Genomic DNA, 25819 nt, shown 5'->3' with positions numbered 1-25819 from the left:
CAATTTTCTTCTTCCAGCATTGAAACAGGCACCAGTTATTAGCCTTTTGGGCTCAAATGTCAACATATTTTCAGACCAACCTTGTCTCCTTGCGTCTCTGCTCCCTCCTCGCTGTAAGTGAGTGAGGTAAAGTATCTGTTTCACTGGTGACAGCTGTGACATTTCCTTCAGAATGCCAAAAGCTCTCTCTCTGTCCAGCTGAGCTGTGGATCAGTCCGAGGGTTAAAGACAGAAGGAACAGATCGATGCAAACAAACACAGAGGGCCTGACTGATAGGCTGCAGAATGGCTTATAGCAGGCCTGTAGACAAATATATCCGAAATACACAAAAACAAGAAAGTGCACATATGTACACTCTGCATTTATCCTCCGTTTTATCCTCATTTTACTTCATTACTGTCAATATAATCCAAACTCTGTCATGCACACACATGGACCCACACACTATAATTAAAGACCCATGAAGTGGACATTTGTCCTCTAGCCTCCATAAATAAAACAATGTGATCAGTTGGAAATGATAGCCTTCCTTGAGCCTATCTTCATGGCAACCCTGATAGGATAAACCCTTATACACAGCTGTGCATCTTCACATGTGTGTCTGTGCTCCTGCGTTCATATTTGACAGCCAATGGGGGGATGAGAGTCACAGCTTGTTTGCTGAGTAACTGGCTAACAAATAACCTGCTTAGGGGCAGCAGGACAAGAAGGAAACCAAGGACTGGCACTTTCTCTCTCTCACTATTACTTTCATACTGTGTCTCTGTTTCTCTTTTGCTGCCATTCTCAAGGTTTTACTGACCCTTTATCCTATTTTGACTGCACTGCCTTTTTACTTTAGTCATATATAATTGTAGCACTAAAAACATTTATATAACCCAAATGGCTTGAAGTGTTGTGGTGGTGAGTGATGTGACAGCACACGTGCAGAAAAACACTCAGCACATCAGACACTAATGCAGCATTCGTGTTGCTGGCTGTCAGATCCACTCTGCACTGCAGCCTGGATAAACCGCAGCTACTGCTGCTGCAAGCCTTTTACAGGTATAAGCAGGGGGCTGTTATTTTGCTGTTGTTGGCCTCAAATTACCCTTGAAGACTAAAGAAAGCTTACACAGAACCTATATATTGAAGTGTGAAAGGTGTTTGTTTATATGTATTAATTTATTTCTTATATTGTAATTAGTCTCCATCATTTTTATTTATTTATTTATTTATTGATGTACGTATTTATTTAAATCCTAAGTTTAAGTAATAAATGGCATTGACTTGCTCTAATTGAATGGACAGTAAAATAATTACTGTTAGTTTGTAGCTCCTCAAAATTGATTTTTACAACACAGGCAGCGTGGTGGCTTAGTGGTTAGTATTGATGCCTCACAGACAGAGAGACTTGGTTTAAAGTCTCCTCTGTGGAGATTCTCCCTGTGACCACTCAGGTTTTCTCCAGGCATCCCTGCCATTGAAAAATAAGCCAGGTAATACAGCAACCTTGAGCATTTTTAAAATAGATTTTCTTATTTTTAAGAGTCATACTTCTTTGTTAAATAAAGCTCAAACAAATTAAGTGAATTTTTTGCTGCCTTTAATATTTTAGGCTAGTATGTCAGTTGTTGAAGTTGGACCTACTTAAAAAAAAGAACAGTATTGTTTCTGACTTTACCTATTACAGTATCAGTTGCTGAAAACATTCGATGGCTGTCATGAAAAAGAAGTCAGAGCATACAGCCTTAGAAATCAGTCCACAGGAAGTGTCCAATTTAACCACTTTCCACTGCCGATAGCAGCTGCAATGGTCTCTAAAATTGAGAATTGGACTTGGAAATGTCTGCTGGTAGTGTATATATGTGTATGTATGGATGGATGGACGGATGGATGGATGGATGGAAAAAGACAAAGTATATACGAATCAAGAAGTCTGGGTTCTAAAACCTTTGAGTATATCAAGAGTGGACGGAGTGACTGTATTATGTTATCTTATACTATGTACAAAAGTTGATTCTGTTCATCTGGACGTAGCGTTTTCAAAAACTCTATGTACAAGGCATACTATGTAAATCTTGTACACAGTGACCCAACTTTACTTGTCAATCAGTGCACGCACAAAAACCCACCCATAAAAGTGCACTAGCCTTTTAACAAGCTGCTAATTGTGAACTTGCAAGCACAAAGAGTCACAAGCAAATGAATGCGTTTTTTTTGTTTTTGTTTTTCTTTTTTTTAAGTATGTGGTTTCCACGGTGCTGAAAGACAAAGAGACCTGCAGATGTGTTCAGAGTATTCCAGTGTAGTGTGTGTGTGTGTGTATTTGTATGTTAATACTGTGGCAGACATGAAAGTAATACAACTGGTGTTAACAGGGCAATTAGCTTCAGCTCTATATATAGACTTCGCTTTTGCACCATTAAATGGAAGTTTACTGGTGCTTGTATTGCACTTTTCTAGTCTTACTAACCACTCAAAGCTAAATTCACACTACACTTTATTCACTTCACATTAAACACTTGCATATAACATCCACTCCTATGGCCACTTTAATTTCACAAATTTTCCTAGCATGCATGTCTTTGAATTTAATTTTCTTCATGAAATGTGGGATGAAACGAGAGGCTCTTTCCACTATATTTTGATAGTGCTGCACTACTGGACCATCCAAGGTCCTTTTTATAATTGTGTCTGGATATTTTTAGAGGCCAGGTTAATGCCTACAGATCGTTTTTTTTATTGCATGGAAAAGCAACTGTTATTTCAGTAAAAGCATAGCACAGAAGATTTTTTATTTTTATTTTTTTTACTGATTCAGTTCCATAAGATATCACACTAAGCCATAACAGCTAGACAGCATCCAGTACCAGGGCCTTTTAATTAGTTTAAGCTCTCCCCAAAAAAATAAAAAAAGCGGGGTTGGCAGTACGGGGTGGGGGGATGGGGGGGGGGGGGGCTGTTTGGTCCTCAAGACAGTAGAATGGGCGCTAAGTGATGGTCTGCCGACAGGTTCCACTCTTGCCCTTTAAATGCAGGTGGTGTTTGTCGTTCACTTTTGGGGCAGGAGAATTTTTTTTTTTTTTGCCATTTTTTGCTTCACTCTGGAACATGAATTATTAGGAGAATGCAGGGAATGGCAGTACAGGACTAGCTCTATAGAGAGAGTGTTGAGAGACTGCTGTGATAAGGCATTTTAGCCCTTAACAGTTTGCTTAATCATTTACAACTGGGTTTCCCCTTTGGCCAGAAATTTTGCCTTTTGATGTGCTCATTCATTTATACAAACCAGTTAATGTTTCAGCTTACTGTTCTTGGGAGTCATAACACCTTTTGATCCGCGGCAATGATGCTACCCTGTAGTAGCGCAGATAAAAGACTTTGTGTGTGCAGAGAGAAAAAGATAGAGCGAAGGTGATAGTGAGACAAAGCAATAGATAGTATAGGCCCCTGCCTGTAGCTGTCTATTCTCCTCAATGTCAGAGTTCTCCTTCTCTGCGAGAGGCTTAGCACCCACCTAGCATCACCCTATCTGTTTATACAGAGGCTAATAGGAAGCCTGGTCTTTATCCCCACACTGCAGCTCAACATAATGGAATAGAAAGACATAATGCTGCTCGAGTCAAACAGTCAGTAGAGGCCTTTAAATTGCTTCCAATCCCCTTAACAAATCTGATGGAGAGGCTATGAATAACTCAAGGGCTTCTCTTCTCTTCTCTTCTCTTCTCTTCTCTTCTCTTCTCTTCTCAGATTAGCCGTACTTAACCAGCAACGGAACTTACTTTTACTCTTACTTTTATTAATTAGGATATGTCTTCTTGTGCTTACCTTCCAGTTTGGAGATCTTAATTTAAATCACACTTGCTGCAAACAGTTTCTTCAGAAATGTACATTTTCTCTATGAATGAATACAGACCAGATAGAATATAGTCCAGTCTCCAGATGACTTGTTCAAGCGACATCAGTTTGATAGAGACCACCCTTGGAGTTTCTTCTTTTATGCTCTCTTTCTCCTGCGTCATGTAAATCGACTGAAACAATCCAATGAAATGTGGTTACAAGAATGTCTAAAATATTCAGCTCTGATGTTTTCATCTTCATTGTCAGGGTTTATTAAGCAAGAAGCACTCAGTACTAACAAGGGGAAAAGGTTTATATGATATTGAAGTTTAAAAAAGTAAAGTAATATTACAATACATTTGAACTTTTTCTACATGAAAGATGCAGCCTAGTTTGAATTTAGAGCAGGAGGTGTGCTATAAATTAGTAAAAGCAGGTTACAGTGGTGAGTCAAATCAGAGCCTGAGATGTACGACTTGTCTAAGCCAGAGAATCATTATCTCTACTGTTGTCATGAAAAAGCGGTGAAACAAATGGTCCGGACTGGACTGGAATAAATCCCTGCTTTGAGAGGAAATTTTGAGGAAGAGAATATATTTATAAAAGAAATTCCACTAATATGCATCCCCACCATTTTGCTAAGTATAGTTTGCGACCCAACTCACTTTTGGTGAAAATATATTAATGATGTGGCAAAAAATCACATCATAGAAGGTAAAAATTCATCAGCTGGTAGGTTGGGGTTTTGATGTTTTAGGTGAAAAACTATATATGTTCTGTTTTTTCCTTCTTCTCTTTAAATGGAACCAAAACATAACAGCCACTGTTTTTTGGTTATTTACTTTCCATTACTTCTCTAGAACCTCTTGGTAAATGGATTGACTGGCACTTATAAAGTGCTTTTCTGCTCTTACTGAATACTGAAAGTGCTTTTTACTACAAAGTCACTTTCAACCATATAAAACACACTTGTGCAGCAATTTGTTGTTTGCCTATAAGCTATCATGCACACATTCATATGCCAATAGATACATCAGAGGAGTCCACAGTCTTGCGTGAGGAACTGGGGCAGCCTGGGATGAGCTACAGCAACAGCCACTTGAACTAGTCATGTGGTAATACATAAAATTAGGATCAAAATTGTACGTCAAGCTTCAGATCCTAAATGCAGAAAAGAATAACTTCCAGAGAGGAAGAGTAAAAATCTTTTTCTCCAAGTACCCTAAACAAAAAAAAGACAGTTACTAACTCTTATGTGATTGAGGATATTGTAAATCCACATGAGGCACATTGCATGTTTTGTTGCCAGCATGTGTTAAACAGCAAACACCTGTCCTAAGCAGTTCAAATCATCTATGTAGTAATAGGAACTGCATCAGCCATCCAGCCTTTGTGCTACATGCTGTTATTTGTCCCAAAAATAACAGCTCAAAGACGTACAATACCCACACAGCCTCAGCATTGTGCAACATGGTGTTGTGTGCCACAGTTTACCATGCTGGTTGTTCTGTGGTACTTGAGCTGTTTTGCTTGTTGTTTTAAAAACCATGTTATTAGCAAGAGACACTTGCAATTATTCTGTTAGTGTGAAAGGCCCAGCTGATTGTAGATGATTGGCTGGATCACAAACTGATGACAAAGAAATTCACAGATGCACGCTCAGATATTTAAATAATGTGCTGAAATCAGCCATGCGGTGTGGGGGTGGGTGTGCATGTGTTTATGCAGGCTGCTCATCATGTACCCACTCATATGGGTATGACGTGCATGCCTTTTTCAGTGCCATTTCTAGGGAAGGAACAATTTAACAACACTGAAAAGCCTGAAAGAGAAAGCAGAGTAACATGGAAGAAATGGTGAAGTTACTGAAGATGGAAAGCATCTTTTGCAAATTAAAGGACTAGCTTGCTTTTGCTCTGTACTAATTAATTAAGTAAACATCTTTTTCAGATGCATCTCAAGCACAGGATGGCCTTACCATTTGGTATCAGTTTCTTTCTGTTTTGCTTTGTCTCCCTCTGCCCAGTGTTTTTGATGCCTTGTATATCCATCGTGTCAGCTATCACAGTTAGCATGTCTTTAATTATCCGACAACATGACATACCAGTTAGAGCTCTGAATCCCTATTGTTGTTACGCAATCCCACCCTCCTACACACAAACACATTTATATACCTCAATTATGCATCTTTCCCAAGTGGTGGAGGATGACAGCTCCATTAGCCTATGCTTTAATTGAGTGTATGTGCTCATACTGCAAGGAGCTAGATAATGTTGTTGAAGTTGGATTTGGTGCCTCTAGTTTGTTAAATGTGACTCAGCAAATAAAATGAGCTAAAGGATGAAGTGATGTAGCAGTCGGTATTTCCAGCCTCAGACGCATGATTAGTTTCTTTTGTATTTGTTTGTTTTTGTCTATAGTTGTATGGGATGAAAAGAATAGAGCATTATGCACAATAAAGTCCTAAAAAACAGTTACCCTCAGTATAGAAAACATAGCAAAACATAAGAGAAGACAAATCAACTGTAATTGAGAGAAGAAGGAAAAAACAGGGAGAATACTTTTGTACAGAACGTGGTAAATTGTACTGGGTATTTGAGAACAAAGAAAACTGAGTAAGATTACGTCTTCTAACATCTATCTGATGAAGAAGATTGTGTTTACAGATTATATGGTTAGTTTATACACTGATCAAAAGAGGTTCTGCCTGGGGATTCAGCAATATAATAGTGCAGGTCACACCGACATACACCTCACTACAATTTAAACTCAACATGCAGAAACATTTGCTAATCACTTTGTTTGTATAGTCCTAATATTAAGCAGAAGGCTACACATTCCTTATAGCTGAGGCATTACTGATGGCTTACAAGTACACAGCAGCTGTCCTGATTTTCTTTTTCTACTGGGCCGTGGATTGATGGGATTCTCTGGCTTTGATGGATGTACTGGTCACCACCAAATGCACAGGACTGACAGGATTACTGGTGGCTTGTCGTGATACTGGGACAACCACAGTGCCCGTGAACTCCCAGTCAATGTTTCAATGTTTTGTGTCATCTTCATTGAGAACATCTGCCTGTCATAGCATTGCTTGACGTTGAAAAAATTTGAAAATGTAAAAAATTTCATCCAGCTGTTTAATCTCTACTTCAAACATGGGTGGCTTGAATTTGGTGCTGAGCAGGAGCCCACCCCCCAACAAGAGATTGGTGATCAGATAACTAATGCTTATTCCTAAAAGACTATCAAACAGTCCATAAAGCCAGCTGCTTCAGTGATTTCTTTGTATCATTAAACTGGTGTCACGCTGATTTACCATTGCTATCATACAACACTGTCAAATTCACAGTGGGCATTTTCTAAAATTAAAAAGATTAAATTAAAGCAGCAGAACCAACGACATCCTTATTTGATCCATACTTTTTTTGTCATTTTTGGTCCTTACACTAGTATTACATTTAAACTGCCTTGCTTGTTTTCTTTCATTTCTTTTTCCTTCACACGTTCTAGCCCTACTAACGTTGCTAAAATGAAGCTAAAAAGATTTTCGGCAAGTCTTTCTCATATTGAATATAGGAAGGAAAACAGATTTTTATGTTAAAACAATGGAGTAGACTTGACCTATTGAGTCATATCCCTTTTGATCCCTGCTGTCTGTCCAAAGATTCTGCATTTTGGAAAACTGACAAGACTTTCCTCAGTTTTTAATAATTTAACTGTTTATATTCTAGCAAAAAATGACTGGGTTAATTCAATGGGATGGTGTTTTGGTTTAAAATTTATGAACCTTTTTAAACTGATATATAAATTCTTACTCATACATACTTTACTGCATACATGTTATCCTTCGCTAAAGTAGTTTGGACTCATGGTCATCATTAAGGTATCAGAGGTATCAAAGGAAATGATAAATGATCAAGGGCAGTAAATACATACTTCTTGTTTAACTTAAATTATCAAAAGGAATGCTTTTATAGGCAGTGGTTTAAATTTTCAATATGACTGAAAAAGTATCCAGTGAACTAGAAAAGAATGATAAAGATATGCTTTGAAAAAACATTATTTCAGAACAAAATTAAATTGTGATAAGTGGTCAAAACATGAAATACCATACCCGGAGGAATTTCCCATAGGATCCACTCTTCTGTTCTGTTCTGTTTTTTGTTTATGTTCCTCTTTTTTGTTGGAGTCCTCTTTATATCTTTATATTAAAGACCCTTAGAAGCCCAGTTATAAGTCCCTGTAACAGCAAAACTATGTTAAAGTGAGTGATGGTGGCAGCACTTATGTTTCTATTGCTATTTGGAGCTCTTCTCTCTGGAGAATTTGTGGAATACTTTATTGCAAAGAAAGTGAGTTAGAGAAGGGGGAACAGAGAAGTACAATACTTTTAAAAAGATCATTTTAAAGGAATCACATTGCGATTACAATATTGCATAGTTTACAAACCAGAACTTTGTTTTCAGTCTGTCTGTATTCCCCTTGACAGACTGTGAAACTGCTTTCCTTCTTAGGACAGATCTGAGAACAGAGCCACCTGTAGTGTAGTGTCCAGGGAGGAAACGGAGTGAAGTTTCAAGAGTGCTCAAGTGGTCTTTCCACGTTTAAATTGTCAGTTTACACCCTCAAGATGCTGCATGAAAGTGGTGAAGACCAGACTAACCAAAATAAGTGCAGTGACCTTCTAAGTTGGGCTGAATTTAGTAAAAGTCTAAAGCAAGAGAAAATAATGGAGATGAGTCTGTTAGTGGTGAACATGGGTGAAAAAAAGAAAAGCAATAAGATGAGCAAAAAGAGGAAGAACCCCCACAGCGAGAATGTTAAGTGTTTACAAGATGAACATCTCTCTGCTGCTCTATTCCTCTCTCACTGACACAACGCCATCGCATCTAATCAGCCAATCACGGCTGGATTCTGTTTAAGAGGCCTGATTGGCTGATTAACCAAGCTCATCAACACACCACCCGGTGTGGCTCCAAACACACATAGTAACACGAAAACCTGCATAAACACGCTCTGCAAAGTGCTGTGTGTTTGTTTGTGCGTCTGCACATATGCATAATCTATGCATACATTTGTTATGTACTTTGCATTTGTTAAAAAGTTTGGAGTCCGCGTGGGCAGCATTTCTGCAAGTCCACAAGGATTAAAAGTTGTAGTTGAACTGTTTTACCAGCTTGAGCACCTTAAATGTGGCATTACTTTGCAACAGCTGTAGCTGGTTTTAGATAAATAACCACCATCTGTGGCCCACCATCCCTGTGATTAAACACAAAGGCACCAGAGCCTCAGATACATTTTTGGATATGTAATGTTATATGACTATAATTTGTAGTACACCGTAGGTTCTATTAAAACCATGAATCCATGTGTGTTTAGCACAGATGGCGTAGTATATTCTCTATATGTTAATAGTTGGTAACTTGATAGTTAATAGTTGGTATCTCTCTGACATAAGAAGCTGATGAATTATTTTGAAGGAGGGCCAGGAAATTCAAATCCACCAAATTAGGAGCACCTGCCACAGTGGGAAGCATGTGTAAAGCACAAAACATACATATATGCACTAAAACCTAGATTTTAAGAATGCTAGCCAACTAAATCCTTTCTCACATGAGCTCCTAGAATGTATTTGGGAAGTTGAGCTCATCCAGAGAAAGTTGCTTGTCACTTGTGAAATGACTACAGATGAAATCTAGGACTACATTTCCATGTGTATTTGTTACAAGACTTTTTTAATCAGTATGGTATCAGAGGATCACTTTTCAGTCAAAAAGCTTTGACTGAAAATCTCTTTCAAAACAGTATTTTTAATGTCATGTATAGTCATGCATATTGAGTGACATTGTAGCATCTTGAACTTGTTGGCTTTGATGACCATGACATTACTAGATAATTCTTCTGTGTATGGATATAGGATTTCTATAGTGCTTTCTATCATTACACACACAACCTCCGTTTGTCCTGTTGTTCCAGTTTTTCCTTTATTAATTTTCCCCTTATTTCAGTACCATTTGTATATGCCCATGCAGGGCACAGCAACACATAGCAGGGCCCAAAGCAGATCAATGGCAATATTTATTTCATGTCCAATTATTGGGGCAGAACCAGAGCACACAGGAATGAAAGTAAACGTCCTCTCAAAGAGAAGCACGCAGAAACTGCATTATAAGTGCAGCCTGCAGCCTGAGCTTCAAGAGCAAGTAATATGAGTACAAGTGCAGGTTATAGGATTCCAATAGAGCGAGCTACAGGCATTACCAGGGGTGAAGACTCCAGAAGCTGAGCAAAATCCATCTGCTTTGAGCAGGAGATTCCACCACTATCCCTTTTCCTTCTCCTTACTTGTTTTTACTTATACTGTTTTAAGAAGCCAATTTATCTTTGTTGCTTTAGGAAACCTACTTAAACTGCATATTGAACAAGCAGTGCCTCTCTATATCAGAGTTGGAGGAAGAAATGTCAAAAATATACAAAAATGAATAAAGATATTAATCATTCCTCTGTGTCAACTGTTGAATGTTAAAATATTTAGACTTTTCTTCTTCTGTATATTTTGGTTTAATTAATTAAGTTGAGCATAAACATGTATTGAGTCCTGTGCGTCATATATTGTGTTGAAGAGTAGATTTAATTTCATGTTTTCAATTTTAGCTGCTGAGAGACAAAATGAAAAAGAGAACTTTTTTTTGGCTACAATAGAGGTCTTCTCAATTTTTTCAGGATTTGTTAACATTGTCCATATCTGTTAAAAGCCTTATTGCAAGAGTATAGTGTACATTTCCAGTTATGTGATTCTCTGTGTTGTAGATCAGCACATTTGATCAGCGCGTCTGCTCCATACTTGATTATAATTGCCAAACAAATTAATGTATCACTTAATGACTTGCACCCTCCCTTCTTCTGTCTTTTTCTTCCTCTCAGATTTATTCCTGACAATGAAAAACGACCAAATGTTTGAGACCTGGATCAACAAGGTAATAAGCTTTTTGAACTTATTTGAGTGTCTTTGAGTCTCTTGCCTATCATTAGTGACTTTTTACAACTCAGACTCTTCTATAATGATCAAAATTGACATTAGTGAAGCATTACAGTCCTCCAGAGTAAAGTAGAGCCCAGCTTGTATTGCATGCATGGTGCTGCTAATAGCCTAAAACCATATTGGCATTTATATAATGTCTGTCTTATGTGGTTAGCCATTTGTAATGTAACAAGTAGGATAAGCACAGTGACCTGAAATGTTGCCTCAAGTCGGCAATCAACTGATTCCATCCACCTTAACCACTACAGCTACAGCAGGCAATGATGCAATTGTAATGAATTTATTTGACAAATTACAACTGGCTGGCTATACATATCACATCTTATCATCTTTTTGTTTTTTGGGGTTTTTTTTCAGTTATGCTGGAAAAGGAAAACAATGGTAGAATTGTTTAAGCTTCTGGCAGTGTAAACTAGTTGGCAACTTACCGTGAAGACACTGCTTGAGTATACAAAACCATCTGCTCAGCTATGATTCAGCTATATGTATTACAAACACTGCAGAGTATTACAAACAAGAAAGCCAGGACTGCTCTCCAGAGCAAACTCTGAGATGACCCCATATCTAAATTACCCCAAACATTCTTTTTTATATTATATTCTGTTAAAAAAAAAAATTCAAAATTTAATGTCCGACAGCTTATACACTGACATTGATGATGCCACAGACGTTTACACAATCTCAGTAAAGCAGTTAATATTTTTGCACTTTATTTTCCAGGAGCTTAATAACTTTATTCGTTTTCATTACAGTGCACTAGAGTAAAATATTCATATTGTGTTCATCTATGTTTGGAGCTTTAAACGAGTTAAACTCAATAACCCCTAAAAATCAGTCATATGGTAAACTGTCAGCGATCTGGTTCAGTGGGTCTTGACTGATAGGTTGAGTTCCGAAAGAGGGCAGCAGGTCTCTTCCGAGTAGAACTTAAATGTATAGTTTGAGTTTTTATGAAGAACAGCATAGCTAACTGTGACAATCAAATTAGAACAGAGGTTTTGCTGTAGTCTGTCCTACTTCTTGAAAAGAATAAAGAGATTGGTGATCACTATACAACAGCTATTTAATTTATTGTTACACAACATTTATTCATTTATTTATTGCTAAGATTTGTGTTCAGTCTCAAAGGCATTCAGTTATAAACTAAGAATGTACAGTATGGCCTCAGTTGCAGTCTCACGTCCTGAAGTATAACTACAGGTATTGACAGTGATGATCCCCTCCTCTGCTTCAGTGTTCATTTCCTTAATGCAACAAATGGATCTGTAGTGCTTTGGTGGGCTTAGGAGTCTAGGATTGTTGGCACTGCTGCAGAACTAGTTAATATTCTGGGAGAGCAAGGAGGGGAGACCATGGCTCTGGGTTTTTGTCAAAGGGGCCTATTTGAAATTCAGCAGGTCGAGGCACAAGCCGAACAGTAGTCTATCTTATCACAGAGAAGGGGAATAGGAGAAAGGACGGGGAGGAGGTAAGGAAGAAGAGGGGAAACGGAGAGAGATTGAAGGATGTGGAAGAGACAGAATGTGTCTGAGGGGAGAGAGACCAAGCAGGAGCAAAACTGTGCAAATAAACTGCCATACCCAAATACCAGTTGGATGTGCGATGGGTGGCAAGAATGCTAATCGGAGAGGATGAAGCAAATGAATTTCAGAGAAAGATCACTTTAAACTTTTGAGGTAGTTCCAAATGATTTTTATAAAACTCTGCAAATGAAGGGTTTTTTGTTGTTGTTGTTTTTGTCTATTTCATAAACAATATCTTAAAAATATATTAGCTTTTTATTCAGTTGTGAATCTTCAACAGACTGAACCATTTCACTGCAGTTATTACAATGAAAAATATGAAATAGAATCTAAATAGATACCAGGGCCTACATCCAAATGCAAAACATACATGAGAAAATGAGAAAATGAAATGAATGAAAAATGAATAATTGAGTTTAACAGAAAATTTTAATTCTAGTTTTAAAACAATAGGACACTGAGTGCATTGACCTCAACTATTTTATCCTTCTACAAAAGAACTTCCATAATATCACTAAACACAGTAATATGCAAAGTATAATTTCCTTTAAGACAAAAGTGCTAACAGGCACAATGCAATCATTTTTCAAGAAAATCCAGTATATCACATCACATCTGTTTTTAACCCTGATCAATAACTGGAATTTACAATGACCAAAGATCAGCTACCACATTTTAAAGATACTGTTTTCAGCTCAGTTTTGCTTGTGGAATTGTTTCATTGAAGCACTTTTTAATATACGTTTATCCTTTTTCTGTTCGGTGTATACATGGATACATACGTAGACTATAAACCATAAAACAGATGAATCTATGACTTACACTTTTCAAGGATTAATTTTTAGCCATGAAGAAAGAAAAAAAATGTGAAGTACATAGTATTATCAATGTTAAGAACTGAAGAATTTTTAGTGAATCAATAAGTAATTGACACTCACACCAAAACAGTTTTAGTATTTTATAATTCTATTTAATGTTGATCTTGGCATTTATTTTGTAATTTTGCATACTTTGCCTCCTGCCAATCAAGTCATAAGTAGTTCTGCAAAAAGCATGTCTTACAAGCATCTCTAGGTATAGTGGAAAGGATTTGGGAGCAAGACAAAGTGAACCTTGTCAGTGTCTCTGCAGTCTCAGATTATGGATCTCTTGATCTACTTCTTAGCTACTCTATGAAGAAGTTAAATCCTTTTCTTTGTCTTTTTTTCTTCTTTCTCATTTATTAGCAATGCTTTTTCAATTTTTCTTTTTCTATTTATGAATTTTATTTTGCATCCACTGGCTGCAGCTTTTCAGCCACACTATGATGGAATTTCTTCAAATTTTGGTTGAGTTTATTCACTTGAACTGAGCTGAACTGAGCAGTATTTAGTGGTCAAAGGTGAAGTTCAGCTGTGAACTCAAATAATATGTTTTTAGCCATACCTTATCATTTATTATAATTTATTTGCTAATTATGATTGTGTACAAATATATGCAAAAGATCAACTTCTCTGTGACTCCAGTTATTTAAAACAACCAGTGTATATGTCCTGCCTCTTTCTTATGTTTTTATGTACGTGCCAAGACACATGAATTTCCAGTGAAAGGGTGTACTCACACTTCCATGTCAGAGCACTCTTGACCCCCAAGTGTCCACTTTGTTTGGCTAAGTGTGATCACTACTAAGTGTTGTGTTCTGGGCTCCTGCAAGAAGCAGGCCCAGGCACAGTTGAGTTGGATGTGGGCACAGTATAAATATAGTGTGATTGTAATGGACATCATGAAATCACTTTTGTTAATTAATTAGCTAGTATGTGAGAGGCCAGTGTGTGTTATTGCTTCCACAGTTAAGCCACATAATGCATAAAATCATGAACCCCCTTATGCTCTACAAGAGTGCTTTTCATGTGTGTGTGTGTGTGTGTGTGTGTGTGTGGGTGTGTGTGTGTGTGTGTGTGTGTGTGTGTGTGTGTGTGTGTGGGTGTGGGTGGAGGGGAAGGGAGAGGGTAAGACCAGCCAAGAAAGAGTGTGAAATCCTAAAGACAAAATTAAGCGTATTCAGGCCCAGATATTCAGGCAGTGTAAGTGCATTGTTGGGGGGGCACCGTGCCTTGTGTGAGTACACCCTAATTTAGCTCAGTTGAGCGATACAGACATGAGGTGTTACTTATAGTGCTTTTCCTGTTTTCCTTAGCAGTGTATCATTTTTTTCAGTCACACTGACAAACAAGTCTGTACATCCACACTCTTGAATAATTTCTAAAACAAAAAAGGTTTCTTCGGAAGCATTCCATGGACACACACACACACACACACACACACACACACACACACACACACACACACACACACACACACACACACACACACACACACTTGTGCAAATCTACACAAACACAGAAGACCAAGCCATTTCCCAGCATCCTTAGAGCATTAGACCTCTGTTAATCCCATCGTGGTTTTCGGTTCAATGCGGCTGCATCTATCGGTCATAGGCCAGCACGCTCCTCTTTCTCCAGCACTCTGTTTTAATTACTTTTCTATGTTTTCTCTTCCCCTAAGTCTCCTTCCATCTTTCCTCTTTCCCCTGTTTTTGTGTGATTACACAAGAGAAGGCAGTCACAGAGGGGGAAATAAAATCAACAAGCTCCAAAGAGATGAGTGAAGAGAGGTGTTTTCATTGGCTGCCAAATAGAGCCAAGTGCTTTAAAAGGTCAGTTCTTTAACGGCTGATATAATAATTTAGTTCACTGGTCAGTGAGAAGCTGTTTTTATCCCCAGTCACACACTTACACAGATTAGCACATGCATATAAATAAACTACTGCTTGCCATCAAAGCAAGTCAGTGTTTTTATATTGAGGCTTGCGCTTTCAGTTTTTAATGGTAAACACCTTTCAGATCAGCTTGCTTGCTTTTCACCAGGATATCAGAGAGGTAGGCAAAATGAAAAATTCTTTATAATAAGAAGAAAATGAATGTCATTTCGAAGAGTTCTGCTTGAAATTTGGTCCTTTGAGCAACAGAAGAAGTCAAATGTGGACCCATTTGATGAGATTTATTGGCTATTCACGACATCCATTTTTTTAAAAGTCTCCCCCATATGTGTATCATCATTCCAAATAAGTAGTATTAGATTTCTTTGGCTCTCTTCCACAGCACGTCTTTTATCCTGTCTTCCTTCTCTCACCCCAACCGGTCACAGCAGATGGCCCAGCCCCTCCCTGAGCCTGGTCCTGCTGGAGGTTTCTTCCTGTTAAAAGGGAGTTTTCCTTCCCACTGTCGCCAAAAACGCTTGCTCGTATTAATGTTGGGGATCATATAATTGATGGGATTTTCTCTGTTTTCTTTGTATTATTGTAGGGTCTTTACCTTACAATATAAAATCACCTTGAGGCAACTGTTGTTGTGGTTTTGTGCTGTATAGATTAGAATTAGATTTGCTGCAGTCTTACACACAAACAAGTTGTGATCAAAAGCTTCCTGGAATAATCCCATTACAATAAAATAAATGAATAAAAACAAACACATGTGATTTAAATTTGATCGATCTCCCCTACTGCATCCCCAGACAGTGTTCTATATCCACAGTTTCGCATGCATTTCTCAAACTGGCACAGAGGGCAAAGCAAGTTCTCTAACAAACTGACCTGACTTTTGTATGGAGGCTCATGACTGGTAATGGAAGGTGGATTTCTGTCTAGGACAGAATAGGTTATAGCAATTTTAGTAGAGAAGTCAACAGCTTGAATTTGTCCTGTAAATTCATCCCCAGACTTCATATTGACAACAGGGGATCGGAGAGAGAAGTTAACAATGGCACGTCGTCATGAGCACAGAGCACATTGGAAACAGTATTTGGCCAAACCAATATCGCTTTGCTCACCACCTGCCCCATTCTTCAGATTTGCCTCCCTGCAACTCATCTTTTTCAGGAAAATCACAATCATGTTAAAAGGTTATGTTGTCACATTACAGATATGGCGAAATAACTGGTACATTTCTGAGGTGAGTGAGCAAGAATTAACTGGAAGCTATATAAAGACCCACTAGAAGATGGCCTTAAGGGGCTTTTGTGATTTTGAGTTTACTACCACGAGTTTACTCATGGTAGGGATGCACTGATCCAATATTTGGATTGAGATCAGTTTGATCCTGACTCAATAATTTGGCCCTGGTATTGGTATAATATCTTGTATCCTTGGCTGTAATTTTACTATAAATACCAGTAAAATTGTTTTTTAAGCCTTACAGATTACAAGTTACAAAAGCAACATTTAATAAGTTAAAGTCAAATATGTATTTTTCGGACCATAAGGTGCACGGGATTATAAGGCACATTAAGCGAAACAAAGCAGTCAGATAAATCAAACTTTATTCAACTCATTCTTGCTTCCTCCACGTCTGTACCATTGACTCATTAATGCTATATTCTATCACAGCTGCTCTATTCCCATGTTGTTGCACTATATTAATGACTAACCTTCTATTGTGGATGGATTATCTCAGTTGTCCTTCTGACTGAAATTTGGTCCATTTACAGCATCCTGCCATGTGATTGCATTTGTCTCTAACCATCAGGAACCTTCACGTTAACTTTTATCGAGTGGGAAAGTGTTAGCGTTCATCCTCCAGCTTCACTGTTTGTTATGCCAGCGGTCCCCAACCCCCAGGCCTCGGAGTCGTTTGGTACCGGGCCGCGAGAGTTGAGGCTCAGGTGTGAAATGTATGGTTTTCAGGGTTTTTATCGTTATTTTGTCATCGTTTTTATCGTTAACTTGGTTTTCCTGGGTCTTTTCACGTGTGTTATGAATAAATCTTCTTTTTATCGGTACCGGTACTAGTTTTATTTTGTTGTATTTATCCGCGACACCTTAAAGGCCGGTCCGTGAAAATATTGTTGGGCATAAACCGGTCCGTGGCGCAAAAAAGGTTGGGGACCGCTGTGTTATGCTAACATAGCTGTGTTGCTAGCGATCACGTAGCTCATCATTATATACCACCTAGCCCAACTTCAGTAACCTTACACACGTCACTGCTGTTTAGTTTCCTGTCTTCATTTATGTTGGAAGTGATAGCAGAGCTGTACGTTTGAATTTTTTCAGAAATCTCTCAGTCAGAACATGCTATATCATGCTTGGGTAACTAGCAAAACTAGCGAGCTAACTTCCTGCTAACTTCTAACTCCGTTAAATGTAATAAATTTCATGGATGCCTGGATGTTAAACTTCATAGTTACACCTGATAAAGCAGCAATGCTGATCGTTTTATTAAAGATGAAAGAATTTAGACCGTTTTTAACTCTCAGTGATGCTGCAGTGTTCGTTTGACTTTGGGACCTGAAGCGAACGGAGTTTAGGACCCAGATTACTCCCAGATTTACAAGCACCTTAGTCCGACAAATACGGTAATAACGACGGCCGGCTTCCATGTTCTATAAAAAAAAAAGAGCTTTGTAGGGTATCTGACGGACAAACACCAAACCAGTTCCACATCACTGAAGTGGCACCATTTTTACAAACCAATTCTGGTTCATGCGTTTCACTCAACGATCCGCTTTCTCCCTTCTCGTTCTCCGTTACCGCCATGCTTTTTTGGCCATGTGCGTATGAAAACAAAGGCACTGCGCATGCGCGTTTTACCCATATATTATCGCGATATTTCATTTTCTTATCGTTGCCTAACATTGTACCGGTATTACCGTGAACGGTATAATATGGCCCAGCCCTAATTGGATTCATACTCTGTATCAGTATTGTAAAAGAGCTGTATAAATCTGGATTCCTGCATCACTAGTTGCTGGGATTTTGGAACTTGATGATACCTTGCACAAGCTGATCCAGGCCTCCCTTGTTTTTAGCTCAAAAAGCACCAGCACAGTAACACTTCATGCATACACATCTTTTCCATTAGCATTTGAGTTACTTATACACAATTAGAGATGGACCGATCCGATATTACGTATCGGTATCGGTCCGATACTGACCTAAATTACTGGATCGGATATCGGAGAAAAATAAAAAATGTAATCCGATCCATTAAATATCACGAAAGCACCTCACAAAACTTGCAACACGCCGTAACTCACCTCAGAACGTTAGCACGTCGGAGCAGTATGCATCACGTGATAGAGCGGCTGTGGCATGGGGACCTGTCGGTGGTCTGGATAGCATTTGGAGCTTCGCTAGCAACCCAGCATTTCATCTCCGACAAAGTTATCCCGAGAGAAGTAAAGCAAGTGTGTAAGTCCATCTCTGAATGTAAAGCATTCCTGCGTTAAGCTTAACAAGCGATATATGGAGCGACTGCCTCTCCTGCTGCTACTTCAATCATGAAACTGCTTAACGATCAGCTGATCGGCTTTTCTGTCGCGAGTCCGTCTCTCTAGTTTGTTTTTGGCCCACTTTGCACCAGAAAGAGTAAACCAGCGGCTGAACAACAGCAGCACGTTTAAGCTTGATCAGCTATTGTTAGAATGTATTTAATATTACTTTCTACTCCAGGATCTTTTTCTACGTAGCTGACGCTGGTAACTGTGCAGGGGCGGATCTAGCAAAGTTTAGCCAGGGGGGCCGATAGGGCATTAACAGGGAAAAGGGGGCACAAAGACATACTTTTCTTTCTTATTCTCATTTAAAATGTCTAGCTTTTAATAAATAATTATCTGACACCCAAAGTTTTAATTTGATGCAAAATGAATAGAAGTCCATTACTGTATATAGTAACTATTAAGTCTAATATATATACCCTAGTAAGCTATAGTACTTTTTCCCTTTGGGAAGGTACCATCTGTGCAGTCTGCAATTTTGTTGAAGAAAGATGTTGAATCTATTTAATATTTCTTGAAAAATAATTGATTTCTGTGCATTTTTTTTCACACTGCATCAAATTAAGGTTGATTACGTCGATTAAGCATCATGAGGTGGAGTGTGAGGGGTGGTTCCCTATTTTTTATTTTTTTATTTTTGTTGTTGCTGGGAGTTGGAACCCTATTAGTTAGGTTGCTTAATATTTATGCTAAGTACTCTTTAAAATACCAGAATAGGGAGGATGGTGTAGGTTTAAGTTTATTAGATTGATCAGTATTGCTGAACTATGAAATATTTTTTTTTGCATACAGGTATAACAGAATCGCTTTAGTGTAGTTGTTGTTTTAAACTTGAGTATGAACTTATACAAAATGCAGCAAGATATTTAAAAAACAGTTTTGTTGATTAAAAAACACTATATCGGATTCATATCGGTATCGGCAGATATCGAAATTTATGATATCGGTATCGGTATCGGACATAAAAAAGTGGTATCGTGCCATCTCTATACACAATACTGGTTAAGTGGTGTTTTTAGACACTTTGACCCATCTCCCTTAGTTTTCTAAGATAGACTTGGTCCCTGTTCCCTTCTGTTATTTTCTTTTTTGTTTTTTTGTTTTTTGTTTTTTTGCATAGCACAGCATCTCTTAGTGGATTAGCTGGGCATATGTGATTGTGCTGTTTGCCTATGAGTGGGTGTGAGTGACAGAAACGTGTTGAAGGTAATGTCAACAGAAATAAGGAACAATAACAAAAATTTATCCTTTTATCTTCACAAATCAGTCAGTTTACACCAGAGGAGGAGCCAGACATTTGAAACACCCGGGGCTTAGCCCTAAAGGGTAGCATGCATGTGGGATTTTTTTTTTTTTTTTTGGGGGGGGGGGGGGGTGTAGAAATGACTGAAAGATTAATAGGCTCTGTTTTGAGTTTTGTTCAAAAAAGAATGACTTCATATAGGGAAATATTATATATATCACACATGCAGGACACCTTAAACTAGTTTTTTAATTGAGCAGCAAGACAGAACGAAGTCGGGGCTGTATCAAGACACAGGGACTAAACCCCAATTCAACCAGACCCAGAACTGATCCAGAATTAAAACAGGACTACAACAGTTCAAAAGCAGGATTACTGAGGACTTAACCAAGACATAACCACAATCAGAACTAGATGATAGTAGCACTAAAAATCATCATAGACCTGCACTACACTTATTTATTTAATTCTACCAAAGTCCACTATTTAGATTGAGAAAAGTTTATATAATTATTTAGCCTTGTTGTGCAAACAACCCTGCAGAACTTAATAAATATAGAATTTGAAAAATAGCAAACCTAAAAAGAAACACTAGGTACGAGATACATGAGTACCTATGATACAGTGATACTTTTAGTAAGCAACCATTTGACTAACATGTGTGTCTCACCTGCTCTTGTTCATCTCTGTTCTGTCCTCATTCTCCATCTCAATCTCTGCTCCTCTCTCTCCCTCTTTGTGCTGACAATCATCAAATATACAGTTGAAACCAGATATTTACAAACTCTTCAGATCAAAACACAAACACTTTTTTAATTGTAACATCAAATCAGACTAAATGTTTATTTTTTTAGATTGATAAATATAAAAACATATTTGTTAACTTTAAGAGTAAAGAGAGAAACTGTCTGTGTTTTTTTTAATTGCAAATGGCACCAAATTGTATTCAAGTTGAGCCACACTTATGGAGCTCCACGATTCTTTTCCTGGTGTTTTGGTTGACATCTCTGGATTTTCCCATGTCACAGAAACAGGCTCTGTGTTTTGCCTTATATGCATCCACAGCTGTGCCACCAATTTACTCACATGGACTCTACTAACCTATCAGAAGCTTCTTCAGCTCAGAATGGAATCGTCTGGAGTTTTCTTATTAATTAACAATAAACTTAGTGTACATGTACTCCTAAATTTAATGAAAGTGATAAAAAATAGACAGCTCTGTCTCTCTTTATTCTGACATTTAACTAATTCAAAATATATTTCAATATTTATCTAAAACAAAAGTTTACTCTAAATTGATGTTGTACAGTAAAAATGTTTTATGTTTTCTCCCTAAAGTGTATGTAAATATCTGGTTACAAATGTGAATATCCTGCTGTGTACTGAAATCCCTCTTGTTTTGCATAGAAATATACTGAACAACATACAAAGCATAATATATAAAATAACATTTACCTGAGTTTTTTCTTTGAAAGAACCCTCTAATGTCCATTCTTATATTTCAGTACATAACTGAAACCGAATTAGTCGGGGAGGGTAAGAACTGAAAATATGAAATAAACACACGTAAGCTAAGACTCTCTAAAAAATAGCATTTGTTCGGCTTTTCATTTCGCCATTTGTTGATTCACTTGAAGAGCAAGTAAAATAATATTGGTCAAGTGATCAGTTTCATATCAATCTTTCGTGATGCACCGCCATATTTACATTATTTGTACGGTACGAATGATTTGCTTTGGTACCTGCTCAAACTTAAGCTCTCCTTAGTATGGCTGGCTCCGTCTCTCCAACAGCGCACTCACTGGCAGCAGCTCCCCCCGCCCCCTCGCTCAGTCGCTTAGTGCCTGAGCTTGGATCATACCAATATCAGGGGGGGATTCACGCACAGTCGTAAATTCTCACAGTGTGCACTATGTGCTTCGAATATTGTGTGTACTTTTTGTTTTATACAGTTGTCAGCCAGGCATCTAACTATGAAAAAATTACACTCCAAAATACCCCGGGCTTCTGACAAAACAACCCGGGCTTAAGCCCCGTAAGCCACCCCCACGCTCCGCCCCTGGTTTACACACACATGAATGGAAAATAAATACTAGTCAGTCACACTATTAAAATGTTTCATGTCAATGCCTAGAGAGTTAACGGACCACTTCCACATTCCTAATTGTGGATTGATTCTAATTTTGTAAGCAAATTGACAGAATATTCAAGTTGAATGAGTTTAAATATCAATTACTTTGTACATTTTCAAATGTCAGCATGACAGAATTTTTTTTTTTGTTCCCTGTAACTTCTTATAAATCATAGAAAAACACTTCAAAGTGCACTTGTGCTTTGCAGTCTTTCCCTAGAAGATTTGTTTGTACAGTCAGTACACAGTAGTTACAAAAGTAGTAATTCTTTCAAATGGAAACAAATAGGTTTGGGAAACGCATGAATCTGCACTTTCTACTGTTAGTGATAGTTTAAACCTTTTTGCCAAAGTACCTCTTGGTGCATTTAAATCACCAGGCTAAGTACTTCTACATTTGTGCCTTGTCAGGACTGAAAGCATCAAACATGATGCAAAGAATTAACCTTTCAGTGCACAATTTATGTATTGTAAATAATTTAAATTGAATCTAATATTGGCCTTTTACTGAAGGCTTATTGCACCAAAATACCCTAAAATAGCACAGAACAACATACCTGCATGTTTTTCATTGCAGCATTGGGTGAGTAAGTGTTGACTTGAAGGCTCTGTAACCCTACTGGAAATAAATATTGCAATAACATTATCATTTTTAGGGTTTCACTTGCAGTCAGCAGTATTTAAGAAATGCATGATTAGCAAAGGGAGAAAACCAAACAAATGAATCCCACATTGCTTCAAGAAATAATCTTTCAGTTTGCTTTAAAAGCAAATCTGGCAAGACGTGTATATATTTAAATGCAGAACAAAAACTTCCTGAAGTAATTATTAATTTTACAAGTTTTTATATTTTAGTTTTAAAAGACAAATATTAGTATATGTTATCTAACTACTGAGGTTATTAACTCAAAACGAAGTGATTTCTTTACCCAGTAAAAATGAAACCGATAATTGGAATTTGAGTTGGACCTTTAGGGCTCAACTAGCCAACTCTGTCAGACTGTTATGTTCCACTTCTTTATGACGCAATCAAGTCATGCAAAAGCCCCATTTAGATGTCAAAATATTGAAGTACTAACTAACCTAAAGGGAACTTCAGACTGAACAGTCATAAGTCTTACTAAGCAATCATGTTGGCAGCACTACTCATTAGTCTCCTAATTTTAATGTCTCAGAGTGGAGTGGGGGACCATGGCTATGAAGCTGCCATTAAGTTGATCAAGTAGGTACTTTCTATCATACTTTTCTGGAAGCATTAAACCCATGACAATTCCCCGAGATAAAAAACAGTCTTTGGCATTTCAGAAATGCCCTCTCTCAGGAAGAAAAAAATACTTTTTTAGCACTGCCTACTCTGTCTCTCCAGGACCTGCACAAACTGAACTGTATCACCACAATTAAATAGGTTGCCTTCTCACAAAAAGTCGTCTTACATGTGTCAGGAGAAAATTAGGAAGTTAATGATTAATTAGTTTCATCTAACTGCCTCACTTTCAGGGACCTATTGTTCATTCTGGCACACTGTCACAATGTCATGGCTTTTTGGGACACTTGAGTATAACAGAAGAAAGGTGTTTTATAGTCCAGCAATAAAAAAATAAATAAATAAAGAACTCACTGAGTCTGAGTCATGACTTTCCTCTTTCCCAAACCTATCTACTTTTACACGTAGAGCAATTTTCGAGTCCCCCATTATACTCATAGCTGGATCCATTACCTTTGCTGTTACCAGGGCACAAATATCATGATATAAATTTTCAGATGTGGTGAATTCACCGGGCTTATGAAGGCTTGCTTTGCAGCAGCTGTCTGGTCCACGGTACCTATGGCGATGTTATTCAGGGCCTAAGCTGCCTGAAAATGGATGGAGGGGCAGTCAGACTATGCCAGCAAACTAACAAACCTTGGGATGAGCCTGGCAGCGATGATGCTGTCAGTAGACGGATGCTTTTCCCTGGAGTGCAGCTTTCTGGCTGCTTGTGTTGTCTGCAGCTGCTGATGTAGAATTCCAACTGTTAAAACAGACCAGGAGATTGTACACTGGGATCTTTGTCTCGGCTTTTCCAGGAGGCTTTGGGCAATAATCATTTCGAGGATCTGATTATTTTTCACCTTTCCCATTGATATCTTTCTTGTTATTTTTTAACTGGCCAACTTGATCTCGGCTCTCTTGGCAGTAGATTCCACTTAAAAAAATCAGATATGTTTTCTATTTGCATATTAGAGATGGACCGATCCGATATTACGTATCGGTATCGGTCCGATACTGACCTAAATTACTGGATCGGATATCGGAGAAAAATAAAAAATGTAATGTAATCCGATCCATTAAATATCACGAAAGCACCTCAGAAAACTTGCAACACGCCGTAACTCACCTCAGAACGTTAGCACGTCAGAGCAGTATGCATCACGTGATAGAGCGGCTGTGGCATGCGGGACCTGTCGGTGGTCTGGATAGCATTTGGAGCTTCGCTAGCTACCCGGCATTTCATCTCCGACAAAGTTATCCCCGAGAGAAGTAAAGCAAGTGTGTAAGTCCATCTCTGAATGTTTGTAAAGCATTCCTGCGTTAAGCTTAACAAGCGATATATGGAGCGACTGCCTCTTCTTGCTGCTACTTCAATCATGAAACTGATCAATGATCAGCTGATCGGCTTTTCTGTCGCGAGTCCGTGTCTCTTGTTTGCTTTTGGCCCACTTTGCACCAGAAAGAGGAAACCAGCAGCTGAACAACAGCAGCACATTTAAGCTTGATCATCTGTTGTTAGAATGTATTTAATATTACTTTCTACTCGAGGATCTTTTTCTACGTAGCTGACGCTGGTAACTGTGCAGGGGCGGATCTAGCAAAGTTTAGCCAGGGGGGCCAATAGGGCATTAACAGGGAAAAGGGGGCACAAAGACATACTTTTCTTTCTTATTCTCATTTAAAATGTCTGGTTTTTAATAATTAATTATCTGACACCCAAAGTTTTAATTTGATGTAAAATGAATAGAAGTCAATTACTGTATATAGTGACTATTAAGTCTAATATATATACCCTAGTAAGCTATAGTACTTTTTCCTTTGGGAAGGTACCATCTGTGCAGTCTGCAATTTTGTTGAAGAAAGCTGTTGAATCTATTTAATATTTCTTGAAAAATAATTGATTTCTGTGCATTTTTTTTCACACTGCATCAAATTAAGGTTGATTACGTCGATTAAGCATCATGAGGTGGCGCGTGAGGGGTGGTTCCCTATTTTTTATTTATTTATTTTTGTTGTTGCTGGGAGTTGGAACCCTATTAGTTAGGTTGCTTAATATTTATGCTAAGTACTCTTTAAAATACCAGAATAGGGAGGATGGTGTAGGTTTAAGTTTATTAGATTGATCAGTATTGCTGAACTATGAAATATTCTCTTTTGCATACAGGTATAACAGAATAGCTTTAGTGTAGTTGTTGTTTTAAACTTGAGTATGAACTTATACAAAATGCAGCAAGATATTTAAAAAACAGTTTTGTTGATTAAAAAACACTATATCGGATTCATATCGGTATCGGCAGATATCCAAATTTATGATATCGGTATCGGTATCGGACATAAAAAAGTGGTATCGTGCCATCTCTATTGCATATATTGGGATAACCAAAACAGCCAAAAACTTTAGGAGGAAAAAATCATGTAAATTTGCTCAAAATCAACTTCAAGGTAATCTTCTCCTGCATTCCTGGACCATTTTCATTACAGCTGGGATTTTCA

General features: G+C 37.9%; 1 protein-coding gene across 1 annotated transcript in view; it reads left to right on the top strand.

Annotated features, from left to right (window-relative positions):
• Positions 1 to 25819, top strand: part of itfg1 (integrin alpha FG-GAP repeat containing 1) — a 163333-nt gene that overhangs the window by 13813 nt on the left and 123701 nt on the right. Inside the window, exon 7 of the mRNA XM_026175418.1 lies at positions 10751 to 10803. Within this exon, the coding sequence (XP_026031203.1) occupies positions 10751 to 10803 (53 nt within the window). The remainder of the gene's footprint in view (positions 1 to 10750; positions 10804 to 25819) is intronic.

The sequence above is a fragment of the Astatotilapia calliptera genome, chromosome 1 (assembly GCF_900246225.1).
Source record: "Astatotilapia calliptera chromosome 1, fAstCal1.2, whole genome shotgun sequence".
Classification (NCBI taxonomy): Eukaryota; Metazoa; Chordata; class Actinopteri; order Cichliformes; family Cichlidae; genus Astatotilapia; species Astatotilapia calliptera.
This window is presented reverse-complemented; position numbering and strand designations above follow the sequence as displayed.